The following is a 17,737-nucleotide window of genomic DNA, read 5'->3' on the forward strand; positions in this document are numbered from 1 at the left end:
AGCGTCTACAACATGATGACATTATCCAGATTTTCAGACCTGACATCCCCTGATCGTCTTTCCTTTGGTATCTCTGTAATGTGTTGAAACGTAAGCAACGCTTTGTCACTGGCACAATCTGCTGTACTCCCAGCACCCTCACTCTAATATCTTGCCACAGAGTTTTCCCTTACAGCTATACTACCCTTTTGTAAGTTTCTGTGCTTTTTTCTGCAGTACTATGTGAAAGACGCCAGCTAACAGACAAACTTTTGAAGACATTGTCCTACAGGTGTATGTGGGAAATGGGCCCTGCATGTTACCAAGGGCAATTCTACCAATTTTCTACCCAATTTCCTGCCTATTAAATCCTTAGTTCCTTAATAAAAGAGAGTTACAGTAGGTCCATGAAAATGTTAGTGCTCAGTTGACAGCATAAACAGATGTTAGGAATTCTCAGGATTAACAAAGAAAGCAGAAAGCATCAATGTCCACTGTGGAAGTCCATGGGCACATGCAATTTGAATAATCTGTGTTTCTAATCTGTGTGCTTCTTGTCTGCCAACTTCTAAAAAGATGTATTAGAAAAGATACAGAGAAGGGCAAGTAGGGATCATGTTTATACAAGGAATGACTGAATACTCTACGTACCTCACCCAAAAGAGATAATTACTGCAGAAAACTATAAAATCATTACATGTATGAAGAAGACATGAGGGAAATTTTATTCTCTGCTTCGCGATATAGTAAATGGAGGTGCTGCAGGATATCAAAAATCTACATGGGTTAAAAAGCAATTAGAAAAATATGCAGAAAAAATACATCAAGGGCCTCTGAACAAAAGGAATACTTTTACCCTGGCGGTTGTATGGGGGGAGTTTTAATCGTGTTTATCATGTTCTTATTGTCCATTCTTGTTTAGATATCTTGCTACTGACAGCTGCTGGAAACTGGCTGTAAATTGAGTCTGACCCAGCACAGCTCCTTTAATTTGTTATTGTAAATAGATTCATTCCTTTCGCCAAGAGCTATTGCTGGTAAACAATAAATCTCACATTTGCAATTTGCTTCTTTACCACTATGTACTTCTTAGTAAGACAGACAGACAGACATTTATTTTGCCCACTCCTTAAACCAACTGTCTGTTGCAATCTGTAAATTCGGAAACCTTTTCATGGTATCAGACTTCTAGATATTTCTTGTAAAGGGTCTCTGAAATCCACACTAAGGAGTATACATCCCACAGGAATTGTAACAGGATATTTAGCATTCCACTCATGGACGGATGATGTATGTCACGCACATTGGCCGTGACAGATTTAATACTGAAAAAGACAAATTAGGGGTGATAAAAGAAAATAATTATGGAAATATCTTAGGTCATGTTCTGATTTTACTCCAAACTTGAAATGCAATAGGAGCAAACAGCTGATCACATACAGTGCGTGCTAATGAGTTCATTCCTCAGTGACTGAGGAAACCAAGAGGGTATCCAAATTCTGACTTGTAGCAGGGTATAGCATGAGCTGTTACTGTGTCGGTAAGAAGTAAACTTGAATCTGGAAAAGTAAAAATCAGTGCAAATTTGAAGTTACACTGAGACAGAATGCTTTTCCCAAATATATTCTAATAGGATAGTTTACTAACAGTGTGGCGAACGCTGTGAAAAAGAAGTAGGGGAACTGCACAGGCAAAAATGAAATTAGATATGCCACTGGTGCAACTTCTTTTTTTCAGAGCAATGATTCACCTGGTTAAGTTGGTCACGAGGTTATCTAGTAGTGAAATTTTTGAGCTTACTCAAAAGCAGTGAGAAATTCAGAGCAGCAAGAAGATGAATGACATTTCCAGTTATTTTTATCCCAAGCTATTTTTTGCATTCTTCTGCATGAGTTTCAGAAAGACAGGCCTTTGCTTTATGTTGCAAGCAATGGATCTAAACCGTACCTACTTTATAATTTTCTACCTGTAAAATGCAAACAGTACTACATTCTTTTGCAGTGCCTATTAGTGACCTCAGTGACCTTTATCAGCTGGTCTGAAGCTTAGAGGAAGCAGTAGCTGTAAGAGGAACCAACTTGTGATTAATTTTGTAGATATAATAATGGATTTAGTTAGGTTTCTGCTTGCTTTTCCCCCTCGGCACTCTATGTGAGCCTTCTAAGCTATGTCGATTTCTATCGACTCCAAAGCTCATATTTGTCACGTTATTGTTGCAGCCCCAATTCATGGCTACCACTACTCAATCAAAAATACTACCTGCCATTAAATGCAAGAGTAATTATGAGAAAAAGCATGGCTCCTTGGCTGAAGGGGTGTGCCACCCTCCCTTGGCAATGTCTAAATACAGGTTCAGCATGAATGCGACATTTATCAGGCTTTCCAACAAAGGAGTTAGTGCTAAGCTAACTGAAAGCTCTACCATTGCTACAGTTACTTGCACAGTTCAAACTGTAGCCTGCTTTTACATCCCTATATATTAACTGCAAGTTAATGCAATATACCATATGTAACACAGAAAAAGGTCTAATACGTATTTACATACAACCCACAAACTGAACCAGTTAGCCCGTACCTGTTCAGCACGCACTAATCTGTGATTTTAAGGGTAGTGGTGAGGAAAACTTGATACCACATTTGCACTATATCCTACTTTTTGTAGGATAAGGAAAAAAAATTTTTTTTCCCTCTGATTTCCATGTAGCTCGCTCTCTTGCTTAGGTTAAAAAAACCCAACACATTTCTTACTGCTGCCTCTGTCTCTTCTCCCACTGGCCTGAGTCTGTCAGTTCTGTAATTAAAATAATAATAAATGCTGCTATTTCTTTTTTAGTCCAGGTATTTGGGAGGTAGCCAAATCCATCCTTCTGCAGGAGTAATGCCTCATACAACTTGGCAAGAACAGACCTTTGTGGACATCTCTGCAGTCTGTATAGAAATAACTTCACCCACATAATGGCTGATTAATTAGACTTGAGGCAGTGCATATGAGCTGAAATGTAAGGAGAGGAGAAACCCATGACTTCCAGCGTAGAGTCACACTGAGAACAATACTTTCTCCCAAACCTCACTGCTGCTAATCCAATCTTTGGGGTGTTTAAAATATTTCTATTATTCCTAATCAAATGTGAAACAACTCCAGTGTAAGACAGCAGCAAAACAAAAAACTGAAATTCAGTGATAATATTAATTTGACGTAAAAAAATATAAATGGTATTTATAATATGGCATTTGATCTTGAACAAACACTGATGAGGTAGAATCACATATAGTTAATTCAACCCTCAAAATTCTGCTTCTTTTACCTGAAAATTCAAAGGGGAGAAGGTCAGGTTTTAGGTTATACATGCTTAGTTATCATTGTACCCCCTGCAAAGTCTGTGCTTGTCATTTAGACCATAAAATGCACTCTGCACCTAATACAGCATATAGAAACTCCAAGTACAAGATTTATTACCCCAGTAATAAATAACTGGTAAAATGGGATCAGACTGCATGTTTTACATTTTCCATATGATGCAAAGTACTCAGACCAAGAGAGTGCACTAGAAGTGAAAACTGACACTTCTCAAAAGATGGAGGAAAACTGAAAAGGAAAAAAGAGAGAGAGAATAAGAGAGGAATGAGATAACAGAAAAAAAGAAACCAGATACACTACAACAGCAAAATACAAAGGCAGGCACCTTAAATGAAAAGCATACGAAATAAGGAAAATTAAAATCATATGAAGATGAAATGAAACTGAAAAAAAAGAAATCCCTTGTTAGAGAGCTTTGTGCTCAATTCCATACAATATAGGATATCAGTGTTCCTTTCCTTCTCAGTTTCAGATCAAGTTCTTCCGTGAGAACCACAGGACACACACCACAGATGCTGGGCAGCCAAACAAAAGAGAAGTTTTTGGATTGATTCAGAAATGTAAGGTTACAGTAGCTCTGCCAGGATCCTAGAATAACCTGATAATTAGGATGTAGTTTACCTGATAATTAGGATGTAGATAATTAGGGGTCCCTGAGATGAAAAATGACCCAGTGCTCCTGGCCTCAGCAGAATTAGCTTGTTACTTTTGTTAAGCCATATCTCCTTGTGCAGCAAGGATCTGGGTTCATCGCACTTACAATCTCCCATGCAGGCTGGAGTGGACTTTTACCTTCAACATTGACAGACTCCAGGTCTGGCTCTATGTAAAATCCAACAAAATTATAAGATTCCCAGTTTCTATTTCAGTACATAAGGAATGGTCTATTAGGCTTACTGAAAATGTCAAGTCTACAGTATGTGTCTGAAGCACTCATTTAATTAAAACAAACCCTAGACCAGTAGAAGCTAGAACAACAGAAAATAAGAGTAGAAAAGGAAGACATGAAAATCTCTTTTAAACAGAAGTAAACTACAGGTAATATAACTGTTAGAAGCACAGTCACACAGAAGTGGAAATGGAAGGCAGGTGAGAAAGGAGATGGTTGGAAAACCCTTCAAAGAAACTAAAAGATCAGCATTTCAAGCCTCATACGCACCCCACTGAAATCAACAGGTGCCATATAATGTGTCCATGAGCATACAGCAATAATTAACAGCAAATAGAATTACAAGCTATGTGAAGAAGCATGTTATGTGTCACAAGTGATTAACCTGAATTATCTGTTAATTCCTTCCAACTGCACAAAATAGCTGGACCTATTAAGATCAAAGGAGATAAACCAGCTACATGACCCCTGTGATCTCACCCTCTCTCCAGTTCCAGGCACAAATCCTGTGGCGGATGGGAACAGACCTAGCTGCCTTGGCACAGCACTCCTCTGCAACTCGTACTCATCCCTCTAGGAACAAGTGAAGCCCCAGGGACCTAATCCAAGGCTATCTCACTTTCTGTTAAGGGACAACTCACAGAACCCAGTGCCAGATCCTGAGTAGTATCCTGTAACCGTGGTGGTATTCTATAACCATTAATTCAATCATTGTACCTGGGTGCTGGCACAAAACAAGTAATTGCCAGAGAGTCTTGAATTTTCTGTATGATTTCTATTCGGTATTATTTTATTTTCAGTTACTTTTCCTGCTGAAACACTTTTTATTTAGCGTTTTTACATATGCCTTTCCTGTTATTTTTGGGCTAGCAAGGGGTCTATCTGGCATTTACATCATTAAAATCTTTATAATTCCCATCAGCAAAAGGCCTGGGATAAAGTATGGCTTCTTTAAGTCCCGTCAGTGGAACTCCCATTTTTAGTTTGGTTCCAGTCAGTAGTGCTATATGTGGCACAAAAGTGGCACTGTATCTTTGGTTCTCAGATTTCCCTTCTTTCACACAGAAAAGAATTAAAAATACCCCCACTTTATATGTCAGCTTCTAAAGTTTGACCCTGACACACAGTAAAGGCATGCAAAAAAGACTGGTCCAAAAGACTTATAAACCCACTCAGAATATTTTCAGGTGAGAATTTTAAGAAGAACCATTCAAATTTTCAAAAAGTTAACTGAAGACAAACCATTTCTGGAAGTGTATTTACATAATTAACTGTGTATAAATACAGATGAATCAGGATGGCTTGGCAGATTCCAGTTTATCCAAGTTAGTAACCATGCTGTACTTCAAAAGCTAACCATCATTTATTTAAATAGGGTTTAAAATGCTAACCAGAGGTTTGTAATTCAGTTCAGTTAACTGAAGCACGCACTTCGTTTCACCACCAAAGTCTGTCTATTTAAACTGACAAGGCTATTTTGGTTGCTATTTTGTGAGACGGGCAGAGAGAACTTGCTGCAAGCACTTGGTGATCTTTAACTGCCACATTAACACTGCTGTTATCAGGGCAAGGGGGCCAAAACCACACGAAGCATAGACTGGAGAATTATAATTGGCTCCTGAAAATAACAGAATATTCACTCAGTTTCATAGGAAAAAATATCCATTCCCTGAGGTCATTCCCTTCAACGTATTTTTCTTGTTTATCTTTGTTGCAGTTAAGTAGCTCGAGAACTTTAACATGTTATAAGAAAAAAGATCTTTCTCAGGCGGTATGCTATATTTTATTGGCTATGCAACCCCAGAGCCCAATCCCACAGACTCTTTTCTTTCCTTTACTTTATTCCCTGCACCTATAAGTTCATTTCCATCACCTCCCTATCTCTTGCCTTCTTTAGCCTTGTTTCTGCAGCTGATTTGTAAACCCTTGAACTTCCCCGAATTTGATGGCAACTGTCCCTATACAGTCACAGGGGTTTTCCCGAGGTGATCAGGCTGTAATCTTCTGGGAGCAGGAGCCAGAGTTATTTTGGCTGTGAGATGTCTAACACGTTTCGGTTGCTAGGTAAACAATAAACTGTATACACGATGCTTGGGTGAGCCATTCAGAATACAAGTATAGTTATCTGGTTAGTCGTTTCTTCACCCGATCACACGGTAATGACTGTGCCGCTTACCAGATAAGACTTTCACTGTCTCACTTTGCCGCTCAGGTGAAATCAAGAGAAGAATTTGACCTTTATGTTTTATATTGGCCTCTTAAACCGTTAACACTGCACGTGGACACATTGGCAAGCTTACTATGGAAGTGCAACATCTACACAGGTGCCTTCCCCACAACCCACTCCTGAACATTAAGTAAAGCAAGCACGAAGTAATGAAAATATTGTTAATTTGCCAGTATTTTTCTTAACACTACTGCAGACACCAGGACTACACCTGAACTCCCGGACAATGCCACAGAGCCCAACAAGCCGAGGCAGCCCATCTGCATCCAACGGGCCCTCTCTCACGCAGGGCTGCAAGTGGAAACAAGCGACGTACCCAGCACACGCCGCCTCCCACCCCGCCCGAGGGAGCCTCAGGAAAGAGAAGTATCCCGGGTCGGACCGGGCCGGGGCAGGGGCAGACCCCCGCCAGCCGACCCCGCAGAGCCGCTCACTCGCTACACGCAACGTTATTCCCCGCCGTCCCACGGCGCCTGCCCTGCCCGGCCGTGCCGCGGCCCCGGCGGCTTCTCCGCGCCGACGGGACGGGAGCCCCTTCGCTGCCGCCAGCAGAGCAGAGCAGAGCAGAGCAGAGCAGAGCAGAGCGGGCCGTGCCTCCCGCCGGCGGGGCTCCCCGCGCGCCCCCGCCGAGCGGCACGGCACGGCACGGCACGGCACGGCACGGCACGGCGCTGCCGGGGGGGCGGCGCTGGCAGGGCGCCGCGGGGTTCGCGTCACGGCGGGAGGGCCGGGCTGGCGGAGCCATAAATAGAGGCGAGGCGCGCGGTGGCGGCAGCGCTCGCTGAGGGAGCGGTGGAGCACGGGCGAGCATCGGCGGGGAATCCCCCACTGCGGAGCGCCCCGAGGTAAGCGCGGCGCGGCGCGGCTCGGCTCGGCGCGGCCGTGCTGTGGCGGCCGGGGCCGGGCGGCGGGTGCTGACAGCTCTGCTCTCCCTTCTGGCCGCAGCCCGGCACCCCCATGACTCTGAACCGCGGTGACAAGCTGCGCTACCTGGACAAGCGGCGCGGCAGCATGCCCTTCTCCGCGCAGCAGCACCTGCACCGGCGCAGTATGCCGGTGGACGAGCGGGACCTGCGGGCCGCCCTGCCGCAGGGCGAGCTGTCCGGTCTGGTACGCTGCACTTCGTACAGCCCCGGCGAGGCACACCGGGAGAGCTGGGCCTCCGACTCCTCCGACTCTGTCATCTCCTCGGGCAGCGACTCCGACAGCAGCCTCTACAAGGTGATCCTGCTGGGCGAGCACGGCGTCGGCAAGACCAGCCTGGCCCGCATCTTCGGCGGCGTGGAGGACTGCGCGGACGCGGAAGAAGCCGGTGAGGGCGCGGGGCGGCGCGGGGCACCCCCGGCAGCACCCCGGCGGAGCGGGGCAGACCCCTAGCCCCAGGGACCCGCCGCGCGGAGCCACCGCCGCCGGCCGCAGCTCCCCGGGCGTCCTCCTGCGGCCACCCCCTCCCAGGCTGCCGGCGGGGATGGAGAAGAGTAACTTCTTTTTTTTCTGAACTTTTTTTTTTTTTCCCCGTAGGAAATACATACGACAGGTCAATTATAGTTGACGGAGAAGAAGCATCTCTCGTGGTGTTTGATATATGGGAGCAGGTACTTACAGATTTAAGATATTTTTTCTTTATGGCTCGGTCAGTGGTTCAGTTTAAAAAACAAAGTAGAAATGGAAGAACTATGTATGCCTATTTCTCCGATCAGATCAATAGCATTAAAGTGACATTAAAAAATTAGAATTCATACTACCTTTGTTCTCTCCTGCAATTAATTTCTTGTAGCTAGGCAGGCAATTAAAAAACCTGAATAGGGCTGGAGTGCGAATCCCTTAATGCTTTGAATAAACAGCAGCTTGCATGAGCAGCCCAGGGAATTAATGTAAAATTAGAGATTCACAATCTGATCAGTGCAGACCTGATATTATTTCTGGGACAGGATAATTTTGTTTTGTAATACAGTTTAAACAACAAAATCTTAAAAAAAAAAAAGGAGGTTGGCTTACTTTTACTGACTCTTTATAATAAAGCTAAGAAAAATATCTGTAAGGTGCTTACAATAATTACATTATTAATCGGTCCTGAATAGATTTTTCAGTGCAATAAATCTATTTCTTGCCTTTTGTTTTAGGATGACAGCCAATGGCTTCAGAACCACTGTATGAAAATGGGAGATGCATATATTATTGTATACTCAGTGACAGACAAAGTTAGTTTTGAAAAGGCCTCTGAGCTAAGAATCCAGCTAAGAAGAGCAAGGCAAACAGAAGACATTCCTATTATTCTTGTGGGCAATAAAACCGACCTGGTCAGGTCCCGGGAAGTCTCAGTTGATGGTAAGAGACACTATTCATTTATACAGCAATGTCTAAAGTAGTAGCAAAGGCTATGGAGGATCATGGCCAATAGAAATGGTCCGCTTTTGATGTAAAAAATATATGATGCGAGGCACACCAGAGAAATTAGCCAGCTGGTTCATGCTGAGGGACTTAGTACCACAGAAAACAGTGGAGATGGTGGTGGAGGAAGATTTGTGATGGCGCAGAGAAATGCTCTGAATGGCAGTACAAGAGTTAAAAATGCATCAGAGCTGAGCTTTCGTGTACTGTTTTGTGTGGGATTCATTTTTAGTATTAACTGAAAGGATTTAATTATGTGGTGTGTGCAGCAGCACTTGCTAGTCTCAAGATCTGATAGCTTGAGCTATGCTTTTGAAGGGACAGGAGTGCCATGTCATAGAACCCAGGCAGCCTTTGAAAGGAGTGATCCCAAACAGCCTATAAAATCTTCTTTCTTCTGGAAGTGATTCCATCACATCTGAGTTGAGCTGGTGGGACTAGGCTTGCACAACTTAAAGTCTCTTTGTATATGTTTTCCAGTTGTGATCAGTGAGAATTTTCTCAGCAAGTTCCAGATAGCATTTTGGTAACTAGAGCACACTAACCACTGCCACACCACAGTATTAATTTCATTTACTTAAACATTTGGTGGTTTTGTTTATTGGTTTGTTTCTTTTTCACTGGGAAGAATATTCTGAAATATTGGTGACTTGATGATGATGATGATGAACCATCTCTTGCTGTCTGTCTGGTTTTGCCACGCTCCCTGTGTTAAATGCCTGTCCAGGGAATTGCCTGGAGTTCATCAGGAGATTGTAACTTTTTTCAGGCTGGTGGCAGTGCATGGTTGACCTATCCTAGTCATGACATCAGTACTTTATCAGGTTTACAACTTTGCCATTATTTACCACAAGTTGAACACTGCAGCAGTGTTCCAGAGTTACATGCCTATGTCTGGAACATTGAACATCCTGCATTTTCAATGCAGTCCTAGTCAAATCCAGTGGTGTACAACTTCGTGACCTGTAGTGATCTATTCAACGGCTTGACCTTGTGGACTCTATCAGCTTCATTTGTAGATAGCATAGAAAACTCTCACTTGTTACAGCAAGGCAGAGGTGCATAATTGCTCAACTTCCAGAAGAAATAAAAATGCTTGCTTTTTGTACCTCACACTGTTTCCTATCAAACAGCAAACATGCATCCAAGTGCCTCTCCTATATCAGCTTTAGCTCTTAAACCATACTGAGATGGTCTGCCTAGAGGACTGTTGTTGCCTTATATTCAGTACCATTGGTCAAATGAGATTTCCGACCATACCACACCAAAACCAAGGAGAGTAAGGGGGCAAAACCATGAGTGCAAGTTTGGACTTTCTTACCATGTAGTAAAGCTCTTTTGTGGCACTGAAGGCCCTTTTCTTACTTAAAGTCTTTTTTTTTTTTTTCTGTCAGTATGTATGAAGAGAAAATGTCCGTCTCCACTCATCTTTTTTTCTCTTTCCATCCAGAGGGACGGGCCTGTGCCGTTGTGTTTGACTGCAAATTCATCGAGACCTCAGCTGCTCTTCATCATAACGTCAAGGACCTGTTTGAAGGTATTGTTCGGCAAATTAGACTTCGTAAAGACAGTAAAGAAGACAATGCTAGGAGAATGGCCAACACAAAAAGAAGAGAAAGCATAGGCAAAAAGGCAAAGCGATTCCTTGGGAGAATTGTGGCAAAGAACAATAAGAAGATGGCTTTCAAAGCAAAATCAAAGTCGTGCCATGACTTATCTGTGCTTTAGAAGCTTTCAGCAAGGCTGGATGTTGCACATGGGTGGTGAACAAGCATTTGACTGTTATGAGAGGTGTATAGATGATCCTCATGCTGATAACAAGAATGACTTATTGAGACTCTCGTTAATGCCTTAAGGTGCACAAGCAAGTCCGGAAGTTACACTACAATATCTGCTTCATTGATAAATGGTTTAAGTTTCAATGTGTGCAAGTAAATGAACTAACTTTAAATAAGGGGCTTGACATGCCCACATTTTCACTGTGTACATATGTTATATATCCTCTTGTCCTGTGGATACCAGAGATGCAAAGATAAAAAAGGATGATGATAAGTATCACCATAGACTTGTCTCGTTTGCAGAGCAAAACTTAACTTGTACGCAGGCTCGTACACTCTTTTTAGTATAAAGCAAGCAATGATAAATCTTTTTAAGCTTAAATGTGGGAGGGGGGAGTAGAACCACATTAGAGTGGGAGAAAACAAATTATATATATATATAGTTAAATACAGAACAGATATCATTTTATGAAGTTAATTTGCACTTCCATTAACCGTTATTCAATTAATTTACTTGTTTACATGCAGATTTTATAATAAAGTATTATTTCCTGTTATAATAAACTGTGCTTTTCTCATCATATGGATAAAGAATGAGAGAGCAGTATTTTTATACTGACCTTTTTTCACTGTACAAAATATTATACACAGACTATGCAGATTTACATGTGATAAAGTTCTGGAACAAGCTAAATCGGGTATATCCTGTGTCCTTTTCTTTAACAGACAGTTTCTTTAAGAAGTAAACCCTGCATTTATGAACACTCTACTTCAGCAGCTCATACTGGGAAGGGGTGCCTTGACCCTTCATATTATTGTTCTTCAACCTGGTTCTCGTCAGCTCTGTCAGACACAGGCCTCTATATAATGCCTTTAGTTAGACAGATGTCTTGTGTCGGTACTGATAAACTGAAGCTTGCAATGCTCTACTTCTTAAGTCCTCTCCTGGCCTGAAGGTCTTGTGTTACAGCCAATAAATAAATCCGAGGGTTTGATTTTTATTTTGTTTTGGTGTTTCTCTTTTCTGGGAGCAGTATCACTTCCTAATCTACTCACAGGCCTGTAGTTACCTTCCAGGGGTTTCAGGAAGTTCAAAGCTGGCTGACAAAGCTGTTTGAAAGACTTGTAGGCTTCAGTTGTGGTGTATGGTGGGCTTCAGTGCTGTTAAAGTTTTCACATTCATTTTAGTGTGTTATAATTAATGTGTTTCCATGGTTTTTCCCTATTTGCTATTCATGAAGTTGAAAAGCAATCATGTCTCAGTGAAAAACTTAGACTTAGTGCATTTGCTTTATAAATTCCTCTCCATAGGATACATTCTCTTTAAATTAATCCATAAACTCACTTCTCAAAAACAGTAAAACATAGGCTCTTCTCTCCCTTTCTACTATCCCTGCTGGCATCCAGTTCTTTAGAGAGATTGTTCTAGCTGCCTGGGAGCTCTGTCCATGATTTTACAGGAGCTGACCTTTTCCATACAGCAGGCACATTGCATCAGCTCTTACACCTTACACTGAACCTCCCTAAGCTTGAACAAACAGCTCTCCACTGGGTTAGCCCAGTGCTTGGGCATTTATCAGGGAACACTTAGTACTGGGGGAAATCGCATCTGATTTGTGTAGGTAATGCTCTGTAGAATTAGCGTCTCCTGATGTGCTGGTGGTGGACCTAACTGCTTAGATGCACAGCTTAGTGTATGTTGCTGGTAACAGGTCACGTTTCTTATGAGGTGATGTGTTTACTTTGTGTCCTGAGTGAAGTCTAAAGTGAACAATTCTGCTGCCAAAACTCACATTTATCTGATGATACATTTTAATTGGATTTGGCTTTTTTTCACTAGCCTGGCAAACTATTATCACTCGAAGGTCTAACCGCTGTCAGAGTATGGCACCAGGCATCTACTTACATAGAAGCTTTTAACTGTCAACACCAAAGCAATTGCCCTAGTCCTGAAAACTTTACAGCAAGAGTGTCCAAATTCATGTGCATAAATTTGGCACATGCTAAAGTTACCGGCAAAACTACATGGCATTGCCGTATGTTTGCAAAGCTGCTGTCTTTTGGTTGCTCTGTGCTTTCAGAATGACCAGGAGAGGACTGACATGTTTAGCTGACTTGTGGGATTTAATTATGCCCATAATAAATACAAGGAACAGGATGCAAACCCAGACTTTAAGATACGGCATTTCACAAAGTGCAAAATGTTACAAAGAGGTGTCACTCTTCATGCTGCAAGGTAACTGCAACTGCAAAGCGTCTTCAAGGTCACAGTTAACAGCTGTGCTTTTTGCACACTCTGACCTACAAATCAGATGTTTTAACTGTGTTCGTGAATTCAAAGGTTAGGTTTGGACAACTCTTAAGCCTAAAATATTTCTGAAGTACTCTAGTGTATTGCTAGAGGTTAATTTAAACTGCGGAAAAATAATTTGTGTTTTGAAAGTATGTCATATAGGACACTGAGACAATAAACTGTGAATCACTCTAAAGAAACTAATCTATAATGTATTCTATCGGTTAATATTGTACAATAAAATACTTATTCAAATCCTCATTATACTAATTTTTTCATCCATGTGTTTGTACAGGGATTAGCATAATTCAGCCATGGCTCATGAAAAGGGGGAGGGTTTGTTGTTACTGCAGCTCTGGCAATAACCTGCTCTAGAAGTGTTACCATGAATACTATTTTGCAGAGATTTTGTAGTTCCTGGAAGATTTTCTACTCAGAAAAAAAATTAATTTCTTGGATATCACTTAGCGGAATTCCCAAGCAGACTTTTTGGAAGTACATGTGCAACACCATCTAGAAGTCAGAAACAGGCACCTAACTGAGAAATGCCTCTCAAAATCAACCTTCTTCAAACGGTTATTTGTATCCTCACGCATCTGAAAGTCATCTATAGGTTTTTGTAATTTGAGATGTTTTATTGGTATGGATACTCAGATTCTTGTCATTAATGGGGTGAATCTATGTCATGTGAAAAATAGTGAGTCCCAGACAGCAGTATTTTCTCTAATTGCTATCAGAGTAGAACAGAGTGTAAGGGGTAACAGTGGTCTGAGTTTTCTTATTTTTTGCCAATGCACATCAGTTTTAATCTGGAGGGACATTTCATGCAGCCATTTAATCTTTACTGCCTTCACTGCTGCTGCCAGCTGAAGTTCCTATCACTGCTAATTGTGGTGGTGGATTTTGTGTTGACACAAATCCATTTGGAACAGCTAGTTATTAACAACTACAGTGGAAGGACATTGCCTTTTATATGACACATATGTTAGGTAAACAAATCAAAGCCTCCTCTGTTTGCTATTGCTAAACTAGCTCCTGTAAATTCTTTACCATATGAAAAATGTGAAGAAAATCATTCCTCCATCTGCCAAAACCACAAAGCGTAAAGTCATGTCACATAAATATAGACAAAATGTTAACTGCTGGGGGAAGACTTAGCATCACCAAAAATGTAGTTTTACTCAGATGTGTTTTCTCAAAATAGGACTAGAATAAACAGGGCATGATTTACATAGTAACATTGCATAACATCACTGTTCTTTACTGAAAAGGAAAGTATAGTGAGTTGACAGTGATTAAGAATCCAGTGTATGATCAAAGATTGCTAAGACATAGTCTAAAAGAAGTTGGGTAATATTTACTTATGTTGTGCTGAAATTTGCTTTGATATTCTTAATTTTATTCAGAGACAATGTACAGGTTTAATTGCATGTACATCACAGAGACCTCACTGAATCTGCAGTCACAGTCAAAGGTGATGTCGGCATTCCAGGAGCGCCATTTAATTTATAATTTACCACATGATCTCAAGCATTGTAACGGACAATTTGAATCCCTCTTTGCATAAAGAAACACCTGAACGCCAATGCTACTGAAGTTATTAATTTCTAAAAATTGAAATAGTAAATTTCAACTGTCGTTGTGCTCTATGACATGGATGCTGGACAGAGAAGTATAAGATAAAAAGAGACAACAAATACCCATTGCTTATTTGCAAATAAGATTTCTCTAACCCACTGTTCAGAATCCAAGGGGGAACAACATTGTTTAAATTAAAAACGTACAAAGGATTCCAGCACTAGAAGGTAGGAAGCAGGCTAAGAAATTTACTTCAACACCAAGTTCTTCAGCAAAAAAATAGCATTAATTATGTACCACAAAAATGTTCAGGCCACTGGGTAAAATGGGCAGTGTATGTTCTGAAGACTCTTCTCTTGCTTGTTCTCTTCTTTTTCTCCCTTTTTTTCTCCTATTTATAAATGTTCTGTCTGAATGAATCATTGGAAACCAATTACGAACCTACAGATTTTTTTCTAATACTTCCCCTATTTATCACAGGAGCTGAAGAAAATATTAATCTGAACTAAAATTTAGCAGATTCAGAAACTGAGATAAATAGAATAAATTTGAAAATATTAATTTTCTCACCCTCCTAAAAACGCTTCTGTAAGGTCTGAAACAGGGGCTGGAGAAAGGACAGGATTTGGAGAGCAAGTGCTCCTGCTCAGAACAGTCTAGTCAGACCCATAAAAATCTCCCCAGCTTATTTCTGACAGTAAGTCCCACTTTCATCAGCCTCATTATACTAGCAAAAATAATTACACTACTCTTAGCCTTGCAGTCCCACTGAAGGTTGTGACCCTTACTTTGGGAATTACAGCTTCAGTTCAGTAGATGCTTTGGCAGAAGAACAGTAATTTTTGTCACGTCTAAATTGGATTATTGTAATCATTACGCTTAACAAAGAGCTTTCAGGAGCCCCAGGAAGGAGGAAATATAGCCATGTTAATTAAGCTGGCCAGGTCAAAATAAACACATAACTTCTGTGCTCAGTCCTGGGTTCCCATATGTTTTTAGGTGAAGCAATGATCCAGAAAAGCTGTAAATAGCATTGGACACAACTAATGTTGAAAAAGCTTCACTTTGTTGCATGTTTCTTGGCTAGCTACAAAGCTTGTTGAACTCACTATGAAGTCAGCAGCATTGCTTGATTTTGGACTGCTCAACAAGACCAATCTTTGCATTTCTAACTGCATGTATTCAGGTATCTTACTACAGGTATTCAGGTCACAACAGTTTAGTGCATTTGACACTGCAATGGTAACTGCAAGAGATCACGCCTTATTTATTACTCTTGCAGATCAAGGATGCAAAAAGCATAAAGTAACAGAAATACATCTTAACTGAACTAGAACATATGGTGAATTTTAAAACCGTGCCAACTTGCATCAGCTCCACTCTATTACAGGCCTGCCATTGGAATTTAAGGAGCGTTCTCCAACCTTCTTCACTGAAAAGAATAATGTAACTCTCTTTGGGTATCAGCCAGGTGCTGAACAACTTTCTCACAGATTTTTCAGCTATGGGTATCTCAGCTGTAGGGCTTCTTTGTCACACGCTTTTCATGTCAACTTCAATTTTATCTTTCCAACCTCCATTGTTACACATTGTCACCCTTGCAGCAGTGGCTCAACAGTACTGTGGGAACGGGAAAGTGGTACTCCTCTGCTGCTGCATGACTTACTGAAAAACATTAGCTGTCAACAGTTGTAACATGAACCCGGTCTCCCAGCTCATTGCTTTACATAATATAGTCTAGATAAAAATGTCAGATTTTGCTGCACATAAGTCCCTGATTAAGACAGGCTGAGAGAGTTGGGGTTGTTCAGCCTGGAGAAGAGAAGGCTCCAGGGAGACCTTAGAGCGGCCTCCCAGTACTTAAAGTGGCTACAGGAACGGTGGGGAGGGACTCTTTGTCAGGGAGTGTAGGGATAGGATGAGGGGTAACAGTTTTAAACTGGAAGAGGGCAGATTTAGATTAGATCTTCTAAGGAAGAAATCCTTTCCTGTGAGGGTGGTGAGACACTGGCACAGGTTGCCCAGAGCAGCTGTGGCTGCCCCCTCCCTGGCAGTGTTCAAGGCCAGGTTGGACGGGGCTTTGAGCAACCTGGTCTAGTGGAAGGTGTCCCTGCCCATGGCAGGGGGGTTGGAGCTAGATGGTCTTTAAGGTCCCTTCCAACCCAAACCATTCTATGACTCTATGAAATTAAATAACTCTCTCCTTGAATGTCAGGGGTACTGTAGCATTTACAAGGCAAAGGGAATGGAAGATTTTTTAGCTAATCTGCACATGGCGAAAAAAGAAAAAATTATGCAATCTGACAGCTACCTCTCATTTTTACCCTATAGACATTTTAAAAATTAAAATCTTGTATTATTTGGTCTTCTGTCCTCTGACTATTCACAGAGCTCTTGGATCTCTATCCTTCCTACCCAATCCCATACAGAAAACTCTTAAAAGTCTGACGTATGAGATCTCAAGGAAAGCAAGTTAGGTGATAGAGATAGGCAATGGAAAATTTTCCATGATTTTGAAAAACACTAATGAAAACATTTTATTCAACAAATTAACATTTCTGTGCGGGATTTACAACTCACAGTCCACAGCGCTGTGGTAGTCCATTAAATTAAAAAAGAAAAAAACAGAGAAACAAACACAGAACTCCTTAGTCTCTATCAATAAGAAGTGCTTTCTGTGTTTGTCTTGATACTCTGCAGCAGATCTAAAGTCATTGTACTAAACTGCAAAGAAGTTGACAAAACAGAAACTACAAGACTAGGCTGTTTTCACTCTACATTTTTGTCATTACCAATAATAAGCTCTCACTTGTGCAAGTAGAGACACTCATTCATATGTATGATAAATACACAATGAATGCATCTATATGCAGCCATTACCTGCAGAACTGTTTTTCTTTCTTTTTTCTCTTACATAGCAATTCAAAAGATAATACTAAAACTCTAAGTTATAGCATAGAAGTGAAATAAGCATAAAAATAAAGCAGTAGACAGCACTGAGTAAGCAAATAATGCCTCCTGCAGATCTGTCTCTTATTCACCGTTTATTTTTTCAGGATACTGGAGCATTAAAGTATCCATGCATGTCTGCACACCATTTATTCAAAAGCTGAGCTATTCAAGTATCAGAGCAAATGATACTTGAGTGGCCAAGTCTTCAAGAATAAAGATTTAGGATGCAAATATGCACCAATGTACCTTCTACCTTCCCAGAGATTTCATTAGCAGAATGTCCAACTCTTTT

At 41.2% G+C, this 17,737-nt stretch overlaps 1 protein-coding gene across 2 annotated transcripts; it reads left to right on the top strand.

Moving 5' to 3' along the window:
• The first annotated feature begins 7,221 nt into the window (after positions 1 to 7,221).
• RRAD (RRAD, Ras related glycolysis inhibitor and calcium channel regulator) lies at positions 7,222 to 11,623 on the top strand. Of its 2 annotated transcripts, XM_074881714.1 has the most exons (6): positions 7,222 to 7,298; positions 7,399 to 7,765; positions 7,975 to 8,048; positions 8,577 to 8,781; positions 10,295 to 10,381; positions 11,349 to 11,623. In XM_074881714.1, the coding sequence occupies exons 2-6, from the start codon at positions 7,411 to 7,413 to the stop codon at positions 11,366 to 11,368; spliced, it is 741 nt and encodes a 246-aa protein (XP_074737815.1). In that variant the 5' UTR covers positions 7,222 to 7,298; positions 7,399 to 7,410; the 3' UTR covers positions 11,369 to 11,623. The 2 variants fall into 2 exon arrangements, with proteins under 2 accessions (XP_074737815.1, XP_074737814.1); XM_074881713.1 differs by having other exon boundaries at positions 10,295 to 11,623.
• The last annotated feature ends 6,114 nt before the right edge of the window (positions 11,624 to 17,737 follow it).

This window comes from Strix uralensis, chromosome 12 (assembly GCF_047716275.1).
Source record: "Strix uralensis isolate ZFMK-TIS-50842 chromosome 12, bStrUra1, whole genome shotgun sequence".
NCBI lineage: Eukaryota > Metazoa > Chordata > Aves > Strigiformes > Strigidae > Strix > Strix uralensis.

Coding starts and splice junctions, on each gene's coding strand:
- RRAD (XM_074881713.1), top strand. CDS start 7,411: ATGACTCTGAACCGCGGTGACAAGCTGCGCTACCTGGACAAGCGGCGC. Junction 8,049..8,576: donor TGTTTGATATATGGGAGCAG/GTACTTACAGAT, acceptor CTTTTGTTTTAG/GATGACAGCCAATGGCTTCA. Junction 8,782..10,294: donor CCGGGAAGTCTCAGTTGATG/GTAAGAGACACT, acceptor CTTTCCATCCAG/AGGGACGGGCCTGTGCCGTT.